The 17743-nt window shown below is 41.2% G+C and overlaps 1 protein-coding gene across 11 annotated transcripts in view; it reads left to right on the top strand.

Moving 5' to 3' along the window:
• LOC126403202 (neural cell adhesion molecule L1-like protein) overlaps window positions 1-17743 on the top strand; it is a 77122-nt gene that overhangs the window by 17115 nt on the left and 42264 nt on the right. For 10 of the 11 annotated variants that reach the window (XM_050065728.1, XM_050065725.1, XM_050065729.1 and 7 more), the window contains exons 2-11: window positions 9668-9843; window positions 10398-10506; window positions 10652-10830; window positions 10947-11069; window positions 13830-14000; window positions 14748-14777; window positions 14957-15068; window positions 15162-15343; window positions 15451-15585; window positions 16347-16487. In XM_050065728.1, the coding sequence (XP_049921685.1) occupies window positions 9762-9843; window positions 10398-10506; window positions 10652-10830; window positions 10947-11069; window positions 13830-14000; window positions 14748-14777; window positions 14957-15068; window positions 15162-15343; window positions 15451-15585; window positions 16347-16487 (1264 nt within the window). In that variant the 5' untranslated portion in view covers window positions 9668-9761. Of the gene's footprint in view, window positions 1-6292; window positions 6605-9667; window positions 9844-10397; window positions 10507-10651; window positions 10831-10946; window positions 11070-13829; window positions 14001-14747; window positions 14778-14956; window positions 15069-15161; window positions 15344-15450; window positions 15586-16346; window positions 16488-17743 lie in introns of those variants that run through there. The other variant, XM_050065726.1, reaches the window with a different exon arrangement.

Genomic DNA, 17743 nt, shown 5'->3' with positions numbered 1-17743 from the left:
TGAGCAGCAGACGTCCACAAACTTCCACACAGCACATGTGCTCTATAAAAGTAACATTTGCATTTAAAGAATGACGGGATTCTGATGTTCGTGGTGAGAGTAAAATAAGCTTGTTTTAATGACCTCAAAACCTATGTGGTATTTAAATGTTCAAACCAAATCTGCTGTAGGGATTAAACACAGGCAAAGAGTATTAAACCAGTGTGGGTTCAGGTTAAAAAAGATATATACATGCCAGTAGAGGATGAAATTTCAAGTCAGAGCAGGGCAAGTGTGGCGTGCTTTGTTTTTGTTTTTCAGTGTCTGAAGGTTTTTGAAATATGAGCCGCTACACGCTTTAGCCTTAAACCTGTTTCACTTGTATACAATGTAAAAGTGTAGAGCTTTACATAATACTGGAAGCACAGGTTTGATGTGGATGTGTTTGATGTGTGTCAGAGAGCTGTTTGTGAGAATTCCAGGCTTACATGATTACTAGCTTGTTGAAGTGCTCGGGGGACTCAAACAGAGACACGGTACACATTGCTGCTGCATTAAGTAATGACGGAGACGCGTTGACCTTCCAGGTAAGAGAAGTTGCTGTTATTTATGACCTTAACTAGCTTAAAACCTTAATGTGTTTAGAAGGAAACATGGCTGTGGGCTGTTAGGCGCACATGGTATGTCAGTCGGGCTTATATTGCATGCTTTAAGATGGTTTGAGAATTCTTTCAACCATCAAATAATCACTGGGAATGTCGTATGTTTTCCGTCCTCACTGGTCCAGACAAAAACTAAGAATTAATAACTGTCTTGAGTGAGACTGCTATTGCATCTGTGCAGATATGATTACAGTAAGTGAGACTTCTGTCATCTACAGATAAGCAGGGCAATCACAGAGTATTGTTAAAGGAGCCCAGATAATAAGCACAGATGAAGAGATTTGCCTTACAGAGCGTAATCAGTCACCATCTACAGAGATCTAACAATTTGTGTTACTCATGTAACAACATCTCGTCAAGATGGTGACCATATCAGATGTACACATGAGCCACACATTCAGAAACACGTTCCTCAAAGCCAAGTCTTTTGCTTGTGCTTTTGGGGTTTTGCTCCTCTGTAGATAAACATAATAGTTTTCACTGCATATCTCAGCTGCATGCATGAGGGTTTTCCTGAGGCAGACAGGAAATTTGCTTAATTACACATTCTTTACTATCACATTTGTGGATTTTAAGACCTTAAGTCGCCCGATCCACATAGTTTAAAACTCTAGCCAACTTTGCTAAAAACAAACAGGAGGACTTTTTTTTTTTCTTTTTGAAAAGCACTCTAGTATTTGTTCATGACTCAAGGTTGTCTGAGGGCTGGCTTTCTCTCTGTCAGTCCCCGCAGATCTTTATGGACGTCTGAAACCTCCTCAATCATTGCTGTCATTGTCTGCGCTGACAGCAAAGCTTGTCATGATGTGTATCTTTTGTCGCATGTCTGCATGTGTGCATGTGTTGTGTGAAGTGTCTACACATGGTTTTGTGTCACTTAACACTCACTGAAATCTCTTCTATTGTGACTTCAGACGGTGTTTGAGAATGTAATAGAACTATGAATGGGTCACAACCACAGCTGCCGTTGTAAGAGATTTACAAAACATATTTACAGTAGGTGCGTCCTGTTGACCTTTCGTCCATACTTTGATTATACTAATTACATGCACACACATGTTTACAGATATTATAACCCAGTCGTGGTAGGGTGCAGTGTGTCAAGCTTTTCGTAAGTTCTTCGAAAGGTATTGTGTAATTGCTATGCATTTGTGAGCTGTGCATACAGACAAAAGCAAAAGACTTGTAATTATCAGAAAGCACCAGAGGCAAGGACTGTTAGGGAGGAAATGCATCATGACAAAGGCGCGGGGCAGGGCAACCCTTTTCTGTTCGTCACCGCAGGGGGTTGAGATGTCGGCGAAGACATGAAGTCGAAAATTCACAAATAACGTTGTCTCTCGTTTGTTTTAGTTTTCACGCTAATTTAACAAGCACAATGAAACGGGTCATGAGTAGAGACCCTGAACACTTGGCAAAGTCCTGTTCATTCTCCTTTGTTGAGGCACTTGTGTGAGCGTTTGAGTCAGTCAGCTGTGAGTCATAATTAGATCGTTGATACTTTGAACTTGAAATAGGTGAATACATATATGTGTGTAGTTTTACAAACACTTGGTCCTGCCTGATGTAGTATGACCATGGCAGTATGTCGATGTCTGACAGTTGGGGATCAAGGAAGTCTGCTCCTGTTCAGAGTGCCCTGTACAGGCAGAATTGTTCGTAATGGTTCCCTTTACAATACGATGAAACACCTAACACAAATTGAGTTGTCTTATTTGACCTACACAGAGAAAGGAGAAATTGTATTCATCAGTCTGATATGGTTATAGCTGCAGCGATTATTTTGACGCTGAATGGATTTGTTGTTTGGTTGAGGTGTGACGGTTCAATGGCCTGGATCGATATATTGATTAAATGATGGATGATGTATTATTATTTCTGCAAAGTGAAAACATTGATACATATCCTCATTTGTAAGATATTATTTGGAAATTCCCATGGCACATCTATGTCACTATTTCTGTCCAAGCGCACCTACGCCCTGAACATTCAAATAGTGCTAGTGGCCTAGCGCCAAGCAGTCAATGGTAGCCAGTCAAGAAAAACACAATAAGGATATTTACTAATTTTGCCTCAGGCAGGCCCTTAATTTGAATCTAATCAGAATTGTTTTGTGGCAAACTTTGTGATACCAGCAAATATCATATCGCTGTCCCAAGAATCGATATACAGTAACACAGACTATTTTGGTCTATAAAGTGAAAGGAAGTAGCAAAAAAGTCTAAAACCACCAAATATTGATCAAATTCTCACTCCGACCTCGTCACATATTAACGTTTGGTGATGGACCTCACATGTTCACATGGAACGTGCAAGGTACCCTGGGGGCGTTGATTGTTGACGTTCTGGGACGCCATTTCAAGTTCTGCCTGTTACGTGCATTGTCTTATTTGTAGATACACTTTTCACAGGAAATTAAACGTTTACATAGTCTCTTTCAAAATATATGCACTACGTCAGTCCGGGAACTGCCCATTGGTTCGACAGCCCATTGGTTCGACATCCCGTTGTTCCGACCATATTAAACTCATTGTTCCGAAGTCCGTTCCGAAATCATCATGATGCCCTGTGGTTAAGGTCTGGTTAGGTTCAGGCACAAAAACCACTTGGTAAGGGTCAGGAAAAGATCATGGTGTGGGTTAAAATGAAAAAGAAAGTGACAAACACATAAGCCGTGAGCCTGCTCTGCCTCAAGCCGGTCGCGGCGCACCATACGCCCGCCGCGAGCCGTTCAGCACCGCGGACAGTCGGACTAATGGGATGTCGAACCAATGGGCTGTCGAACCAATGACATGGACCTGTCAGTCCAACACTGCAAATTGATGCTTTGTGTCCTTCATCAACAAACACATGGTTAGGTTCAAACACGTGGTTGGATTTAGGAAAAAGAACAGGGCTTGGCTTTTGAATCTTACAGGACACGAGCACCACTCTCTTAGGTGAAAGTTGATGTTTGCTGGACCCATCCGTCTCCCCTCCCACACACCCCAGTCAGACTTTCGCTGCCTTAAAGGAAATGACCACTTTAGAATGAAAATACAGATAGTACTTACTCACCCTCATGCCGACAAGAAGTCCAGTGTAGTTTTTTAATCCACAAAACTCGTTCGGGGTATCGGAGGATAACAGCTAGCCGGATTTTTCCATACACTTGAAGTGCATGGAAGCCACGTCCAAAATCATTTTGAAAATGTAATAAAACTCCACTTTTATAGCATAATTTCTCACTGTGGTCAGTTAGCCTGCAGGCGTGCTGTGTTTACATGGCAACTCGCGAGACTCGAGAACAAGAACGTCTCTGAACGTTCTTGAGTCTTGCGTGAGTTGCCATGTAAACACAGCACACCTGCAGACTAACTGACCACGGTGAGAAATTATGCTATTAAAGTGGAGTAAATTATGTCTTTTAAAGTCAATTTTGCATGCTGCAGCTTCAGGGCACTTGGATTACGACGGACGAGCCGTTCTTATGTTTTTAAAATGCATTAGCGGAGTTTTATTACATTTTCAAAATGATTTTGGACGTGGGTTCCATGCACTTCAAGTGTATGGAAAAATCTGGCTAGCTGTTATCCTCCGATACCCTGAACGAGTTTTGTGGATTAAAAAACTACATTGGACTTCTTGTCAGCATGAGGGTGAGTAAGTACTGTCTGTATTTTCATTCTAAAGTAGTCATTTCCTTTAACTTTAGGCCTTGCCTCGCCACATTTGCCCAGACACCGATGGGCGCTGTTAAACTATAACGTTAAACGGCTATGTATCATGCCATTGTTAAACTTTTTTGTTGGTTTCTAAAGCCGCAAGTCACTGCCCAAGAAGTGGATTTCGACGAATTTAATGTGAGAACGATATAAAACAGAGAAAAGCAGAAAATTCTTAAACTGGAGAGGCTGGTACCAGTAAATGTGCAGTAGTTATGCTTTAGAATACATTAATCAATTATCAAAAGAGCTGCAGATTAGTTTTTTTTAAATAAACTAATTGAATAATCGACACACACTGTATGTTATCATAAATTATATATTACTTTCAGTTTCAGTATGCAAAAAAAGATAGTTGAGTGTTGAGTCTCATTCCCATGTTGTCAAATAGCGATGACTTTGTGTTGGTAGCTCCAGTATTTGATGACCTGGGAATAAGACTCAACAACGAACTATCATTCTTTCGTGTATTGAACCTTTAAGCATTGATCTTCTATGCTGTATTTTCAGTCTCCTTTTCCTTTGATGTTGACATGTTCTCACAACATACATACAGCCAGGTGACTCTGTGTATATATTTATTTAGACCAGACGATGTTTGACCATGCTGCAGCTATTGTCTTTTGATTTACATTAATCCTTTGTGCACATGCTCCCATGTCCACATAGCTTGCCAAGCCTTGAGTGAACATGAAAGTCCTTTAGGCTTTGCCTCTAAGGTTTGTGTCTCAGTGTTTACAGAGGCCATGCTCTCTGAAATATAGGAAAGGTCCATTTGAAGTGATGACAACTGTCTGAAATGGACTGCGAAATTATGTCCAGCTCTTCTGCACTGATGATGACCTTAGGAAATTGCATGCAAATCTGAATTAGTCAGTGGTTTAAAAATTAAAAGAAGTAAGAAAGTATGAATAGAATTACTTCCTAGTTAATGTCAATATTTTAATCCGCACATAAAAAAACAACAAAAGCCAGATCAATTTGAAGATTTCGGAAGACATTTCTTATGTCTTTATTTGGTAAAGCAAATGCAGTTAAGATTGTTTTACCTGCAGAACTTCTTGACAAAGCTTTCTTTAGAACGTGCTTCACTTCAGAATGGTTCATCTCAGGGTAAGGAGCTTGCACTACCTAATTACGGGCTTTAATACGCTGGGCTGTGAATGTCAACTCTCTTTTTCTGCTGGTTGGATGACCCTGCAGGGCAGTGTGCACATTGTTCACTATATTGGTCCAGTCATTATGTCTCCATTAGGCTTTGAAAATGATGTTGTAGATAAAAATCTCCATTTTTCCTAGATACAATGCAGATCTGGGAACACTTTAAACTCAGAAAGGTGTCTATTGAGCCACCTGTATGGCAAATCCCTGCGTTACTCCTTGGAATATAAATGGGGTCTAGTGAGAGAATTCAGACAGATAACATCCAGAGACCTCTGCATAAAAAGGATATTTAAGTTGTTCGAATGACTGTAGGGAAAATGCAGATTCAGTGGAATCGTGTCTTTACATATCTCCAGATAAGAAACCGTGCTTGCGTGATAAAAATCTATACAAGAAAGAGAATGGAAAGGAAAAGCCAAATCACAAAGATCCTCATGGCCTGCTATCAACAACATCATTTCTATTTCAGGCATGTTCTGCCATGCCTCCATCTATCAATAACCCGGAGCACTGCATGGAAATGAAAATACACAAAAGCTCTTTTCCTCTGAGAGAGGATGACTCTCTTCTCCTTTCAATGGAGCTAAGACACATTGCATTAGAGTCATTGAGACCGAGCTGGGTGTAAATGGGCGTGCATAGTGTGTGGAAGGCAGGATGGAAGGATCCAGGGAAAAAGGGAGAGAGTGAGTGAGAGAAAGAGAGGGAGAGATATGCCTGTACTTCCTCTCCGCCCATTCTTTAATGCTCACTGAGTAGCCCCGCAGTGCAGGCTTTGTCCCAGTCATTGTCACAGGCTTAGAGAGCCTCTTTGCCAAGTGAGAGGCTTTGGCGACATATGTCACTTCAGTGAGTCTGCTGTCGCTCCTTTAGCCGCTTGAGTGGAGGGGCGGGCAGGGAGGCGTGCCCGCCCCTGCAGGGGAGGTACAACGTGAGGTTGAGGAGGAAGGACATGTCAGAGATGTTGGTTCAGAGAGAGTTGTTGGAATGATCCCTTGATGGTCCTGTCCCGTACTTTTTTTTATGGACTTGTAGTGCAGCTGCCTTGGGCCTCAGCTAGAGGTGGACTTAAGATGTAGCATGACTCAAAAATCAGTAAGTATTGGTTACTTCATGAACAGTGTGCTGTCATTAGTCCCTTTCTGTACTTGCTGTGTCATGTATTTGAGTAGAATAACGTGTGCACAGATATCTGCATTACTTTGCAGTGTTTACTTTGTAGCTGGACATTGATAGTCTATAGGGAAGCTGGTTTGTCTAAGGGAGAAGTTTGAGTTTAAAGAAAGGGAGGGGGTCAGTGCATACAGAGTTGGCAAGGATTAGTCTTGTAGTAGTCACACTCTTAGTGCCCTGGCCAACTATTGGCTTAGGAAACACAATCCCTGCGGATTTGCGGCTATGATCTGCCATGTGTTCAGGTAATAGATCCCTCGGCTCTCAAAACAAATGCTTTGTTATCTGTTTACATAGGGACTCCACCCCATTTTACACTCCAGAGATTTTGCCTTTTGAATGGACCTGTCAGCTTTGTTTGAGTTGTCATTAAAGTGGCAGGTTTACAGTTCTCCACATGCAAATAAAATTTTGTAATCTGCCTAACCCACAAGGTTCCTTGGGTGTGCATCAGGCAGTGGATTTGCTGCACATGAATGAGAGTTGCCAGTTTGGTTGTTGCCGTGTTGCCAGGATCAACACAAATCTGGATAAAAGGTCCTACCTCTCATCTTTTGTGAGTCACTGGTGGACTGTGGGCCTTCTACCTTGGCATGCTCTGCTGGGCTGATGGTTTGCTGTCTGTGATTTAAATCACAACACTGTCACTCACTCACTCACTCACTCACTCACTCACTCACTCACTCACTCACTCATCATTTCCTCATTACTGATGATTTTTTTTTTTTTTTTTTTTTTTAAATCTCATTGTGTAAATATTTTGTGAAAGCACCAATATTCAACCTTACAATATGGCTGCAATTTTATGTTGAGGTATTTGGTAAAAAAATTTGCGACAATTGATTTTCTCCATATCGCCCAGCCCTTGCAATAGTTGGTCTCAAATGCAAAGCTGTATTTGTTGCACATGTGGGCACGTGTGTGTGCCTCTCTGTTTGAATCAAACAGCATTATACTCTACATTAGCTCCAGACTGAGAATGAGAGAGCCTCACAGCTTTATTACTACATGAAAATGTATGTTTACTCCACTGGAACAAACATCTAACCAGCTTTGTTTACCATTCAATCCGGTGGAAGATAATCACAAAAAGTCCTTATAGCAAATAACACTCCACCACAGTCTCTCAATTTGTTTAATTGATTCTAAATTCAAGCAGCTTAATCCTGCATCTAGTCTATAACAATTACCACATTAACCTTTCTCGCTAAGAAGGGACAACACATGCAGCTTTGCGTCCTTAGAAGAACCCTGAGTAGCACTCAGTCATTGTTAAGCAGCGTACTGTATGACTGCCGGAGCTCCCCGCCTTCATTCTCTGATAGCAGGATTAGCTAGAGGGTGAACCCATTTGGCATCGCCAGTGCTGCCGCCACAGTCTCAGCACTGTGAGAACTAAGCCGTGAAATACTGACGGGCTTAGACCAATTTATAGTCTGCCATCTTGGATCTAGTGATCGTAGCAGACAGCAGCTTTATGCCAGTTGGGTTTACTGTAAGCATGCCATGCGATGCTACCAGCCAGGCTTTATAGTTCAAGGGGTAATCTCCAGACAAGTGCTGTGCTGTGTTGTGTTACGACACCACAACAATGACGGACAACTAACGCTAAATAGCTTGCATCCTCAGTGGGACATTTTGCATACATACACATGATTAGAATTGATGAAAGTAAAAATCAAGAAGTTTAAATATTTAATTTGAAATGATTTAGTCCATTGCTTTCTATTACTCCTTTGTGACTGCTCAGCCTTTTAGTGCTAAGACTTCAAATCCATTCAATAAATGCCCTTTAGGTAATCCACATTTACTTGCAAAACATCATGAAGAACATTATTCTTACCCCGAGGCTCAGAATATTTGAGAGAAAATTAGAAAAAACAGAACAGAGGGAATCATTAATATATTTTAATTGAGATTATCATAGGAAAAAAAACAATGCAAAGTGTATGGGTTTGACAGGTTTTTATGTTGTCAGAACTTTTTTTTTGTATTTGCCTTCTGGTTTTCATTACTTTCTCTTGGCAGTCAGCCATGTTATAAAGTGGGCTGTTTTCAACAATGCTACCTTAAGTCTGATTATTCACAGCCCATTTAGAGCAAAGCAACCCTCCTTCCCATTTAATGCTGCTTCTCTGTGATTAAGAGAGATGCCTGTGGCTCTTATTTTACCATTGTTGGTCAAACTGCTGTTTTCCCCCAAGTTGATGTCGTCAATTTATGACATTTATTTTTGAGGCGCTTCCGCGCCGATGCTAGCCGGGGTTAAAGGCATGATGTTTTCAAATTGTCCGTCCATCACATGCTCTTGAATGCGATATCTCACGAATGCCGTCAGGGAAATTCTTCAAAATTTGGCACAAACGTCCACCTGGACTCAATGATGAACTCATTAGATTTTGGTGGTCAAAGGTCAGAGGTCAAGGTCACTGTGACCTTGTCTGTCTTATTCTTGTGAAGGCCCTATCTCAAGAATACCCTGAGGGAATTTCCTTAAATTTGGTACGAACGTCCACTTTGACTCGACGAGTCTGATTAGGATAAGGTGGTGAAAGGTCAAGGTCACTGTGACCTCACAAAACAGGTTTTTGACCGTGACTCAAGAATTAATTCGCTTATTAAGACAACATTTCAAAGGAATGTCTAATTACGTGATGAAATTTTATATCCAAAAGGTCAAAGGTCAACTTCACTGTGACATCAAATGTTCTGGCCATCAGGTACAGAAGGGGAGACATTTGGTTAGGTACTGAATTGGTGACCCTTCTCTTTGGTGTCCACCTGAAACTGGGCTGAAGATGTGTGTGAAGCATCCATGTTTTAGAATAGGCAGTCTCTTTGCAGGAACGTCCATATTTGAAGCATTGTCTATGGTCATTGCTACATATGAATCTGGACAGACATGGGTGTAAACTGTAACTGCAACTTGACTGATTCGCAAAGTAGTGATTCTAGTTCAAGACAATCTTACTCTGACTCTTCCAGGTCCTCTGTGCCTTACAAAGCCCAAGTGACACCAGCTGATCCGCATCAACACATTCTCCTGATCTCTACTGTCTCCATTAACCAGTGGAGGGTGATGAGGTTGGTGGGGAGCCTGCAGCTTGTCCTGCTTTTGGCCTTGACCTCCACAGCCACAGGCCTCAACATCCCTCTTGAAGGTAGGAGTGTCATGAGGCCAGTTAAGGTCATACTTATGTAATCAGTACTTGAACTCCAGTAAAGATAAAGTTGACGTACAAGGTTTGGTTGCTCAGTTTGTAATCTTTAATTTTCTCTTTCTGTTCTACATTCGTCAAAAATGTGTGTACATGTTTTGAGCTGTCAGTCCTATTTGAGCATTAATGTCAGCAGCTTTTTAAAATTATGACTAACAACCAAGAATAAATTGTTTAAGTCACAAGTGTTTCTAGAAAAAGGTTTCGTGTCTCTCTCTTGTTTAGGGCTATGAATGCATTGCAGTCAGGTCCTGGTGTGATGTTTTAGTTCAGTGTCTATCTAAGGCACCTTATTTGTCTAGATTATAGTGTTGTTGGATGACAGCTTTGCCATGTTACTGACTTCTCAGCTTCATACAGGGCAGTAGGAAAGAACAGGAATAAAAACAGCTGTATTTTCTTTTTTGCAGAGTGATCTTATAACAGAAACCTAATCACCAATGTCAACATTTAGCACTTTTGTGATCATTTTGTGTGTATGTGTCTTCATATTATAGTGGAGCAGCCTCCAACCATAATAAACCACACATCTGGTCCCATTATTGCTCTTCCTTTTGACAACACTGTTGCTATCAGGTGTGAAGCCAGGGGCAACCCACCACCAAAGTAAGTGACATCAACATGATCGCTGTCATAATAACTGACTAAAGATGAACAGTAACAAAATATCCTAGCTTTAATCTGTGCCACATAATACTCTGTATATCAGTGACTGACTGATGGAAACCTACTGTATATTTTGCTCCAACAGATACAGATGGACAAAAGATGGCGAAGACTTTGTCCCTCCCTATGTCATGATAGATCGCACAGACGGCACTTTTGTGCTTCACAAGAAACACCTCGACAAGTTTCAGGGTAAATTCAGATGCTACGCCTCTAACAAGCTGGGAACTGCCATGACAGAGGAGATTGAACTAAGAGTCCCTAGTGAGTAGCCTTTACATAAGAAGCTCATCCATCACGTGACATTGCTGACTAATGCTTTTCAAAGTCACCATATAAGTGAATTTCCTTCCTTCCTAATGTCTGTTTTTTTTGACTAGGTGTCCCAAAGTTCCCAAAGGAGAATAATTCCCCCCTTGTTGTTAAGGAGGGAGATCCAATCATCCTGGAGTGTAACCCTCCAGAAGGCGTGGCCCCACGTCAGATCTACTGGATGTCTCTTGGTAGGCCAAAAACAACTTTTTATGCTTTTAATTTTTATGGTGGGTATGTCTGTTGATTGTCACTTTCAGTTGTGCTTCACTTTTGATGCGTTGATGGTGCAGGGGTTGAAGTCCCCAGGAAGTGCACCAGACTTTGACGCAAATTCGTAATAGTTCCAGGTCCATCATGTGATGCCTTAAAGCCCCAAAAGACTTTCCCCATAGAATAACAATGTGAAAGAGACATCCGTAAATCAGTGGATTAATTTTTTTTGAGCGTCACAACCCCCTTGAAATCGTTCATTTAACTATCAGGATTTGTTTCATTTAGTCTGATAACATTTTAAAAGTCTAGAAAAGACGCAAGACTAAATCATTTTATCCTCATTCAGGTTAGAGGAGGGCTAAACCTAAAGGTGCAAGCTCAGCTTTCCGGTTAGCCGGAGGTGGACCCAATGTGGTGAAGTTCCTGGTAATTCTACACCTGCAAAGTTGAACTTTTTTGGCTTAATTCGCCACTGAGCGACTTTTATAGGACTGAATGGGGCCCCACCTTAAAGGTAGGGTCTGGAGGATTTTCCAGTTGCTGTTTGTAAACACACATTCAAATTCGGCCCCTCCTATCAGGCTCAACTCTCCCGGGTGTACGGAGCCCAGAGGTACGGAAGAAGGCTTGACAGAAGCGGTTCAGGCAAGGCTCGTGCTGGTGCACGCTCGGACACGCTCAGACATGCTCGGGCACGGCACCTGCGCTCTCTCATTGGCTGGGGAAATCTCCGCCCAGAAGCGGTCCGAGCTCACAAAAACATCAAAATACAGTTAAAGGGCAGGAGCTCTACAAACAGAGTCACCACCACACATGAGTAGAAGCCCATAGGTGATGATTAAGCAGGATTTCATTTGTATATGTCTATATTTTGTTTTGTTTGAAAATCCTCCAGATCCTACCTTTAAATTCTATATCCAGTTTTCTCTATGCATCCATGGGCTAAACACTCGTCCGCCACTGAAGTCTTTGCCAGTAATGGATCAGGCAGTGTTGTTGTCAGATCCATCTGAGCTCAGACCATATCATGACCAAGAATATAGACTACCAAGACAAGACCAAGACAAGACCAAGACTTTGACGAGTTCAGACCAAGTCAAGACCAAGACCAAGTCAGGACCAAGACCAGACCGGTGACAGTTCCACGCTGCATGACACACTTACGATGAAATATGGAACATGCATAGGCACTCCTCGAATTAATTTGAAAGATCCACATTTGCATAAAAACACACACAGAAAACAAATGAAGATTCCTCTTTATTCACCCCCTTTATTGCCATACTGTATGTATGTGTGTATGTTTCTCAAGTGACCTTGAGAAATGTGTTGATCAAAAGGCATAGCAGAGGTAAATGTTAGGTGTGGGAATTTTCCTTTGCTTTCTGTGAGCAAACAAATACAAGCTCTATCAAGCTGAAAACAATGTAACCCTCTTATTCAACACTCTTTTTTTTGCACAGGCAGTTTACTGATAATCCCTGTCTTGACTCAACTTGAATAAAAATCCAGAGTCCTCTTTGTCCTCTCCTGACACCCCTCCTAAGTCCAAGACCTGATCTTGAGTACTACAATACTGTGCCCATGTCATTGCCCTACCACTGTGCAGGGTTCTCAGGTGGGACAGTGTGAATAGAGTGAAGGTCTGTCAGAGTCACACCTTCCTGAAGTTTCTCACAAAAGAAGTAGCTGTTGAAACCATGTGCTTTGGAAGAGGCACATGGCTGCCCTCACCCTCCGCTGGCCATCAGTAAAGTTAGCAGTGACAGTAAGAAGGACAGTCAAGGAAAAGTGCACTCTTGAGGCACACAACTTTCTTCCCACCACTGCCAAAGAAAGTGATTTACTGTGTAAGAAGTCACCTCAGTTCTGTCTGAAGTGCTTTGTCAATAGGGGCTGAGTTTTGTGTCCAACCCCTTGAGAGCTCCTCATCCGCCTCCAACAGACCTGACTGATGTCAGAAAGAGAAACAGTTTTTTAGGTGCTGAGGTGGATGGGGCCTTGAGGCATGGAGCAGAGTGAATGAAAACACTTGTGCACAATTCTTGTTTAAAATTGTGTTTAAAATCTTTGTTTTTTATTTACTCTGTGTCACATATCTGTATTTACAGGGATTGTCACATATATGTCACATTGATTTATCGCACATGACAAAAGACACTTTGATGTCTGAAAAATACAACCACATCAAAGGAAACAGCGACGATCTCCACTCCCAGCAGAACATTGTGTTCTCTGCATGCACTCCACGTGCATTAGCCAGAAAAATATCTTTCACTTTCTATTAGTGGCACGTAACATAAATCAGAACTGAACATGTTTTATAAGTTTGCCTTGAACATTGACTAAACAACCAATGACTTAAGGCTATGCCTTAAATGAAGCTGTTAAGTACTGGGAATTGGGTGACACAGAGCGTCACTGACCCGTAACTTAAATAATGGCTCTATGTAAACCAAATTCGCTGTCACAGTGCACTTATGAGTCCACCGGCTCTATAAAAGGAAACTCTTCAGGCTGTTTCCATTAAAGTGTAGTGTATATGAGGCTCCACTGTATTGGAATCTGCCAACATTTAACCTGAGTCTCATAATGAGGCCTTTTTTGGAATAATTTCTACCTTTTACTCTTTCTTTTGGTGGACCTGATGGATATATTTTAGCCAAAATTAATCTCAAAAACAGACACTGTCTACATTGACAGCATATCACTGATACCAATATGCTCTTTTCCAGGTCTCCAGCACATTGAGCAGGATGAGAGGGTTTCCATGGGCATTGATGGCAACCTGTACTTCTCTAATGCCTTACAGAAAGACAGTCGTCCAGACTACTGTTGCTTTGCTGCCTTCTCCAAAATACGCACCATCGTCCAGAAAACCGCCATGGCTGTCGTGGTTAAGAGCTGTAGGTTTACAAAACAGTCTGTGTGGCTTTAACCAAAATATAGCCAGCTGTGCTACTGTAGCTAACTTATCAAAGGAGCTGTATGCGACATTCAGAATGTAACTATGATTAAGAGTTTGTCTGCACACTATTAGCTTGGAGGTGGCTGAGCTGGTAATGGTGCTAACAACAGCAACAGTGCTGACAGAGCTAACAGTGTTAACCAGGGGAAACTGGAGGGTGCAGGCTACGCTGCTATGCCACTGCCACCCTAATATCAGTGGTAACCAACATATGAGCACAGTGCAGAGGTGCGGCGTTCAGTGGCATACACACATCAGACTCACATGCACTAACATGCACACATGGCCAAACCGTTTACTGGAACAATAAACAGAGAAGCTGGGATTACAACACACACAGAGGTGGCGAGGTGACTTCAGTCTCTGCTCAGGTCTCCATCACTACACTTTATCTTTTCATAGCAAATAACGGTGTATTGCCACTAATGTTCTGAGTGTCGCATACAGATCCTTGTTTCATGACATCAAGGACAGATCTTTGAGAAGTGATAAGAAAATGTCACGTATCCAGGTATTTTTACTGTTAACAGCTGATACATTCCTCTTCTTCAAACCAAGAAGCAGGGCTTGCCTTGTCATGTTTATGCTCCAGGAAACCTGTGACTGTGAATTGAGCAATACATATTGGTGAGGACAAACCATCACTACCAGTATCATTCTCACTCTGTTTTGTTTTTTCTTCCAGTGAAAGCTGGCAATGACAGCAGCAATGCCAGTAAGTAATACTCACACATCAAAGCTTTCTCAGTGTAAATCAAAACACCTCTTGTCATGTGAACAGGCCACATAGCTGCAGATAACAGATTGATTGTCAACCTGTGTGTAGATTATTTGATGTTTGATTTAAATTGTGTATATGACTGAAGAAGAGCATTCTCTATGTATTCAATGCAGCTGTAGCCCCCCCAGCGAGATTACCTGACCTGCTGCTGCCCTCTGGTGTTCAGACAGTGAAGGTGCTGTTGAAGGGGGAGAATCTGCACCTTGAGTGTCTACCACAGGGATAGTATGTATTCATGCTGTAGCATCACATTATCACTACATTTATTATCATATTTATCTGCCATTGCGAATCATAACATGTTGTTTCATGCCATAGTCCCACTCCGACCGTAACATGGATGAAAATGGGAGACAACCTGCCTCCACGGATAAAATATGCCAACTTTGGAAAGCTGTTGACCATATCTGCTGTGGACGGGAGGGATCAGGGGAGATACATGTGCACAGCCCAAAACTATGCTGGAAAGGCTGTCCACTACTTTGATGTGATAGTGGAAGGTAGGAGCTAATCATGCATGTATTTGTGTGTGAAAACCGTTGACACAGAGATGGCAGTGTCTTTTTTTTTGACTCAGACCAACATGGGTCTTCTTAACATCTCCCAGAGCCGCCAAAGTGGCTGACAGAGCCTCCTCAGAGCCAGCTGACCGTGATTGGGTCTGATGTTCACATCAAGTGCTCGGTCAGCGGAAAACCACCTCCAGACATAACATGGAGGAGGAATGGAGAAATTTTCAGAGGTGAGTGGGAATAATGCCAGCTGTGGTTTTTATGCATCTTTTGCCACTGGGCAGGAGGACAGCGCAACAAGCAGATACACCAAACTTCAACCACATGAGTTCAAGTTGACAAGCAGCTGTTCTGACAAGTCTTGTTGCAGAGGTGTATGGGTGAGAATTATGTGTTGTAATTAAATATCTCTGCAGGGAACAGTCATCAGGAGTGGTTCATACTGTAAATGTTTTAAAGGAATTTACTGTATTCTTACAATTATTTTCTCAGTAGTACCTGTGTTTTTATTTAAGTTATAATTTTAGAATAAGCTAATTTCCACTGAATTTTAATTTTCAATATTTACCATTATCTTATATTTACTGTCACACTGTCTTTATGTGAAGTGTTTGTGTAAAAAAAAGGGTTTTATTTTGAGTATCAGTTCATCTACTGCTTATTTTTCTCTGTTAAATGATTAATCACTTGTCAGAAAAGTAGAAAAAAGTTCATAACAATTTCCTGACACAGAAAAGAAGAAAATCTTGATATTTTAAAACCAAAAAATACTTGAAAAATTAGTCATACAATTGATTGATTATCCCAGTTGCTGCCAATTTTCTGTCTAACAGATCGATCATCTAATTATTTCAGCTCTACTTTTATCTGATTTTTTAAACTTCTTAAATATTAACAGCACTGTTAGCCTAGAAATTATTAGTTGTGCTTTTGTGCAGTCCCTGTGAAATATTTTTGACGTCATGTTTTCATGTCTTCACGTTGCTGTCAGACGACCCAAACAGCAACAGGCGAGTGTTTGACGACACCGTGGTCCTCCTTAACGCCGTTGCAGAGGACAGCGCCGTCTACCAGTGTGAAGCCTCCAACAGTCATGGCAGCGTTCTGGCCAACATTAATATCTTGGTCATGAGTGAGTACCTTGCACAGCCAGCGCGAACATAGTTACTACCTAATAAACACAGTGGCCACTTTATCAGCTTTACACCTGGCTCTGGGAAATGATGTGTAGTGTGTGTTGGCTCAATACCATACCATTTCACAGTCCCTTCAGATTTGAGGTGGTTCATTCTCTACAAACATTATTTCATCTGATTTCAAACGTTCTCATGGCCCATTATCATCCTGGAAGCATTNGTCGTATGCTGTAAAGCCCTGTGAGGCAAATTCTGATTTGTGATATTGGGCTTTATAAATAAAATTGAAATTGAATTGAATTGAGGTAATAAGCATGACAGACACTGCCTGTGCATTGTTCATCACCCAACTCTGTGCTCACGTGTTCATCCTCTTCTTCTTCTGCTACTGTCCTCTATTTATTATACTGTAGTACTCTTTAGAAGTTATTTGGCTGCATTATAATTTGCTTGTTACTCACTCATTCACATTTCGCAATTTTGTTGTCCAGTATATGTGAGTCACTGTCTGGAGGAGTAGATGTTAAGTCAAATTGAAGTTTACCAAAAAAAGAAGGCTGCATACAGTACAGAGAGCGTCACCCCTCGCTGGCCTCTTTCATCTGAGACTGTGACTCACTCTCAACAATCTATCATTCAGCATTTCTTTTCATCTCTTTATCTAAAAAACTGAGGGGCATTCTAACATTAATGTGTATCTACTACAGTGCATGATGCATTTATGATCTGAACAAAGTTGATTTTTTAAACAAGATATTTTTATTGGCAATTCAATAAAGATATTCAGAGTATTAATAAACACACACAGAAGCAGAAAGGTCAAAAAGACTACCCCATCCACCCATCAACACAACAACAAACAGAGAAAGTCAGCAGTCAAAGGAAATCCAATACGGAGGAAGGAAAAAGAGAGAAAATGAAGATGACAAATCAGTTAACTTGTGTGACATAAGTATGTGTTTCATTACAATTTTTCTGCTTCCATATTTACCACAAAACATAAAAATGGTTTCCAGGTGGCAAAGAAGTGTGCAGTCAATCCTTTGATTAAACAACGGATTTTCTCCGATTGTAGATGATACATAGCATCCTTAAAGGGCCAGTGTGTAATATTTGGCATGGTTTATTGTCAATCTGAATCTGAATCTGAATATTCTACCCATTAATATGTTTATACAAGTGTATAATCGCTATAAAATAAAATTTGTTTGGTTTTCGTAGCCTTATAATTATGCTGTTATATATATATATA

The sequence above is a fragment of the Epinephelus moara genome, chromosome 16 (genome assembly GCF_006386435.1).
Source record: "Epinephelus moara isolate mb chromosome 16, YSFRI_EMoa_1.0, whole genome shotgun sequence".
NCBI classification, from domain to species: Eukaryota; Metazoa; Chordata; class Actinopteri; order Perciformes; family Serranidae; genus Epinephelus; species Epinephelus moara.
The sequence above is the reverse complement of the archived record's forward strand: the minus strand, read 5'-3'. Positions and strand labels throughout refer to the sequence as shown.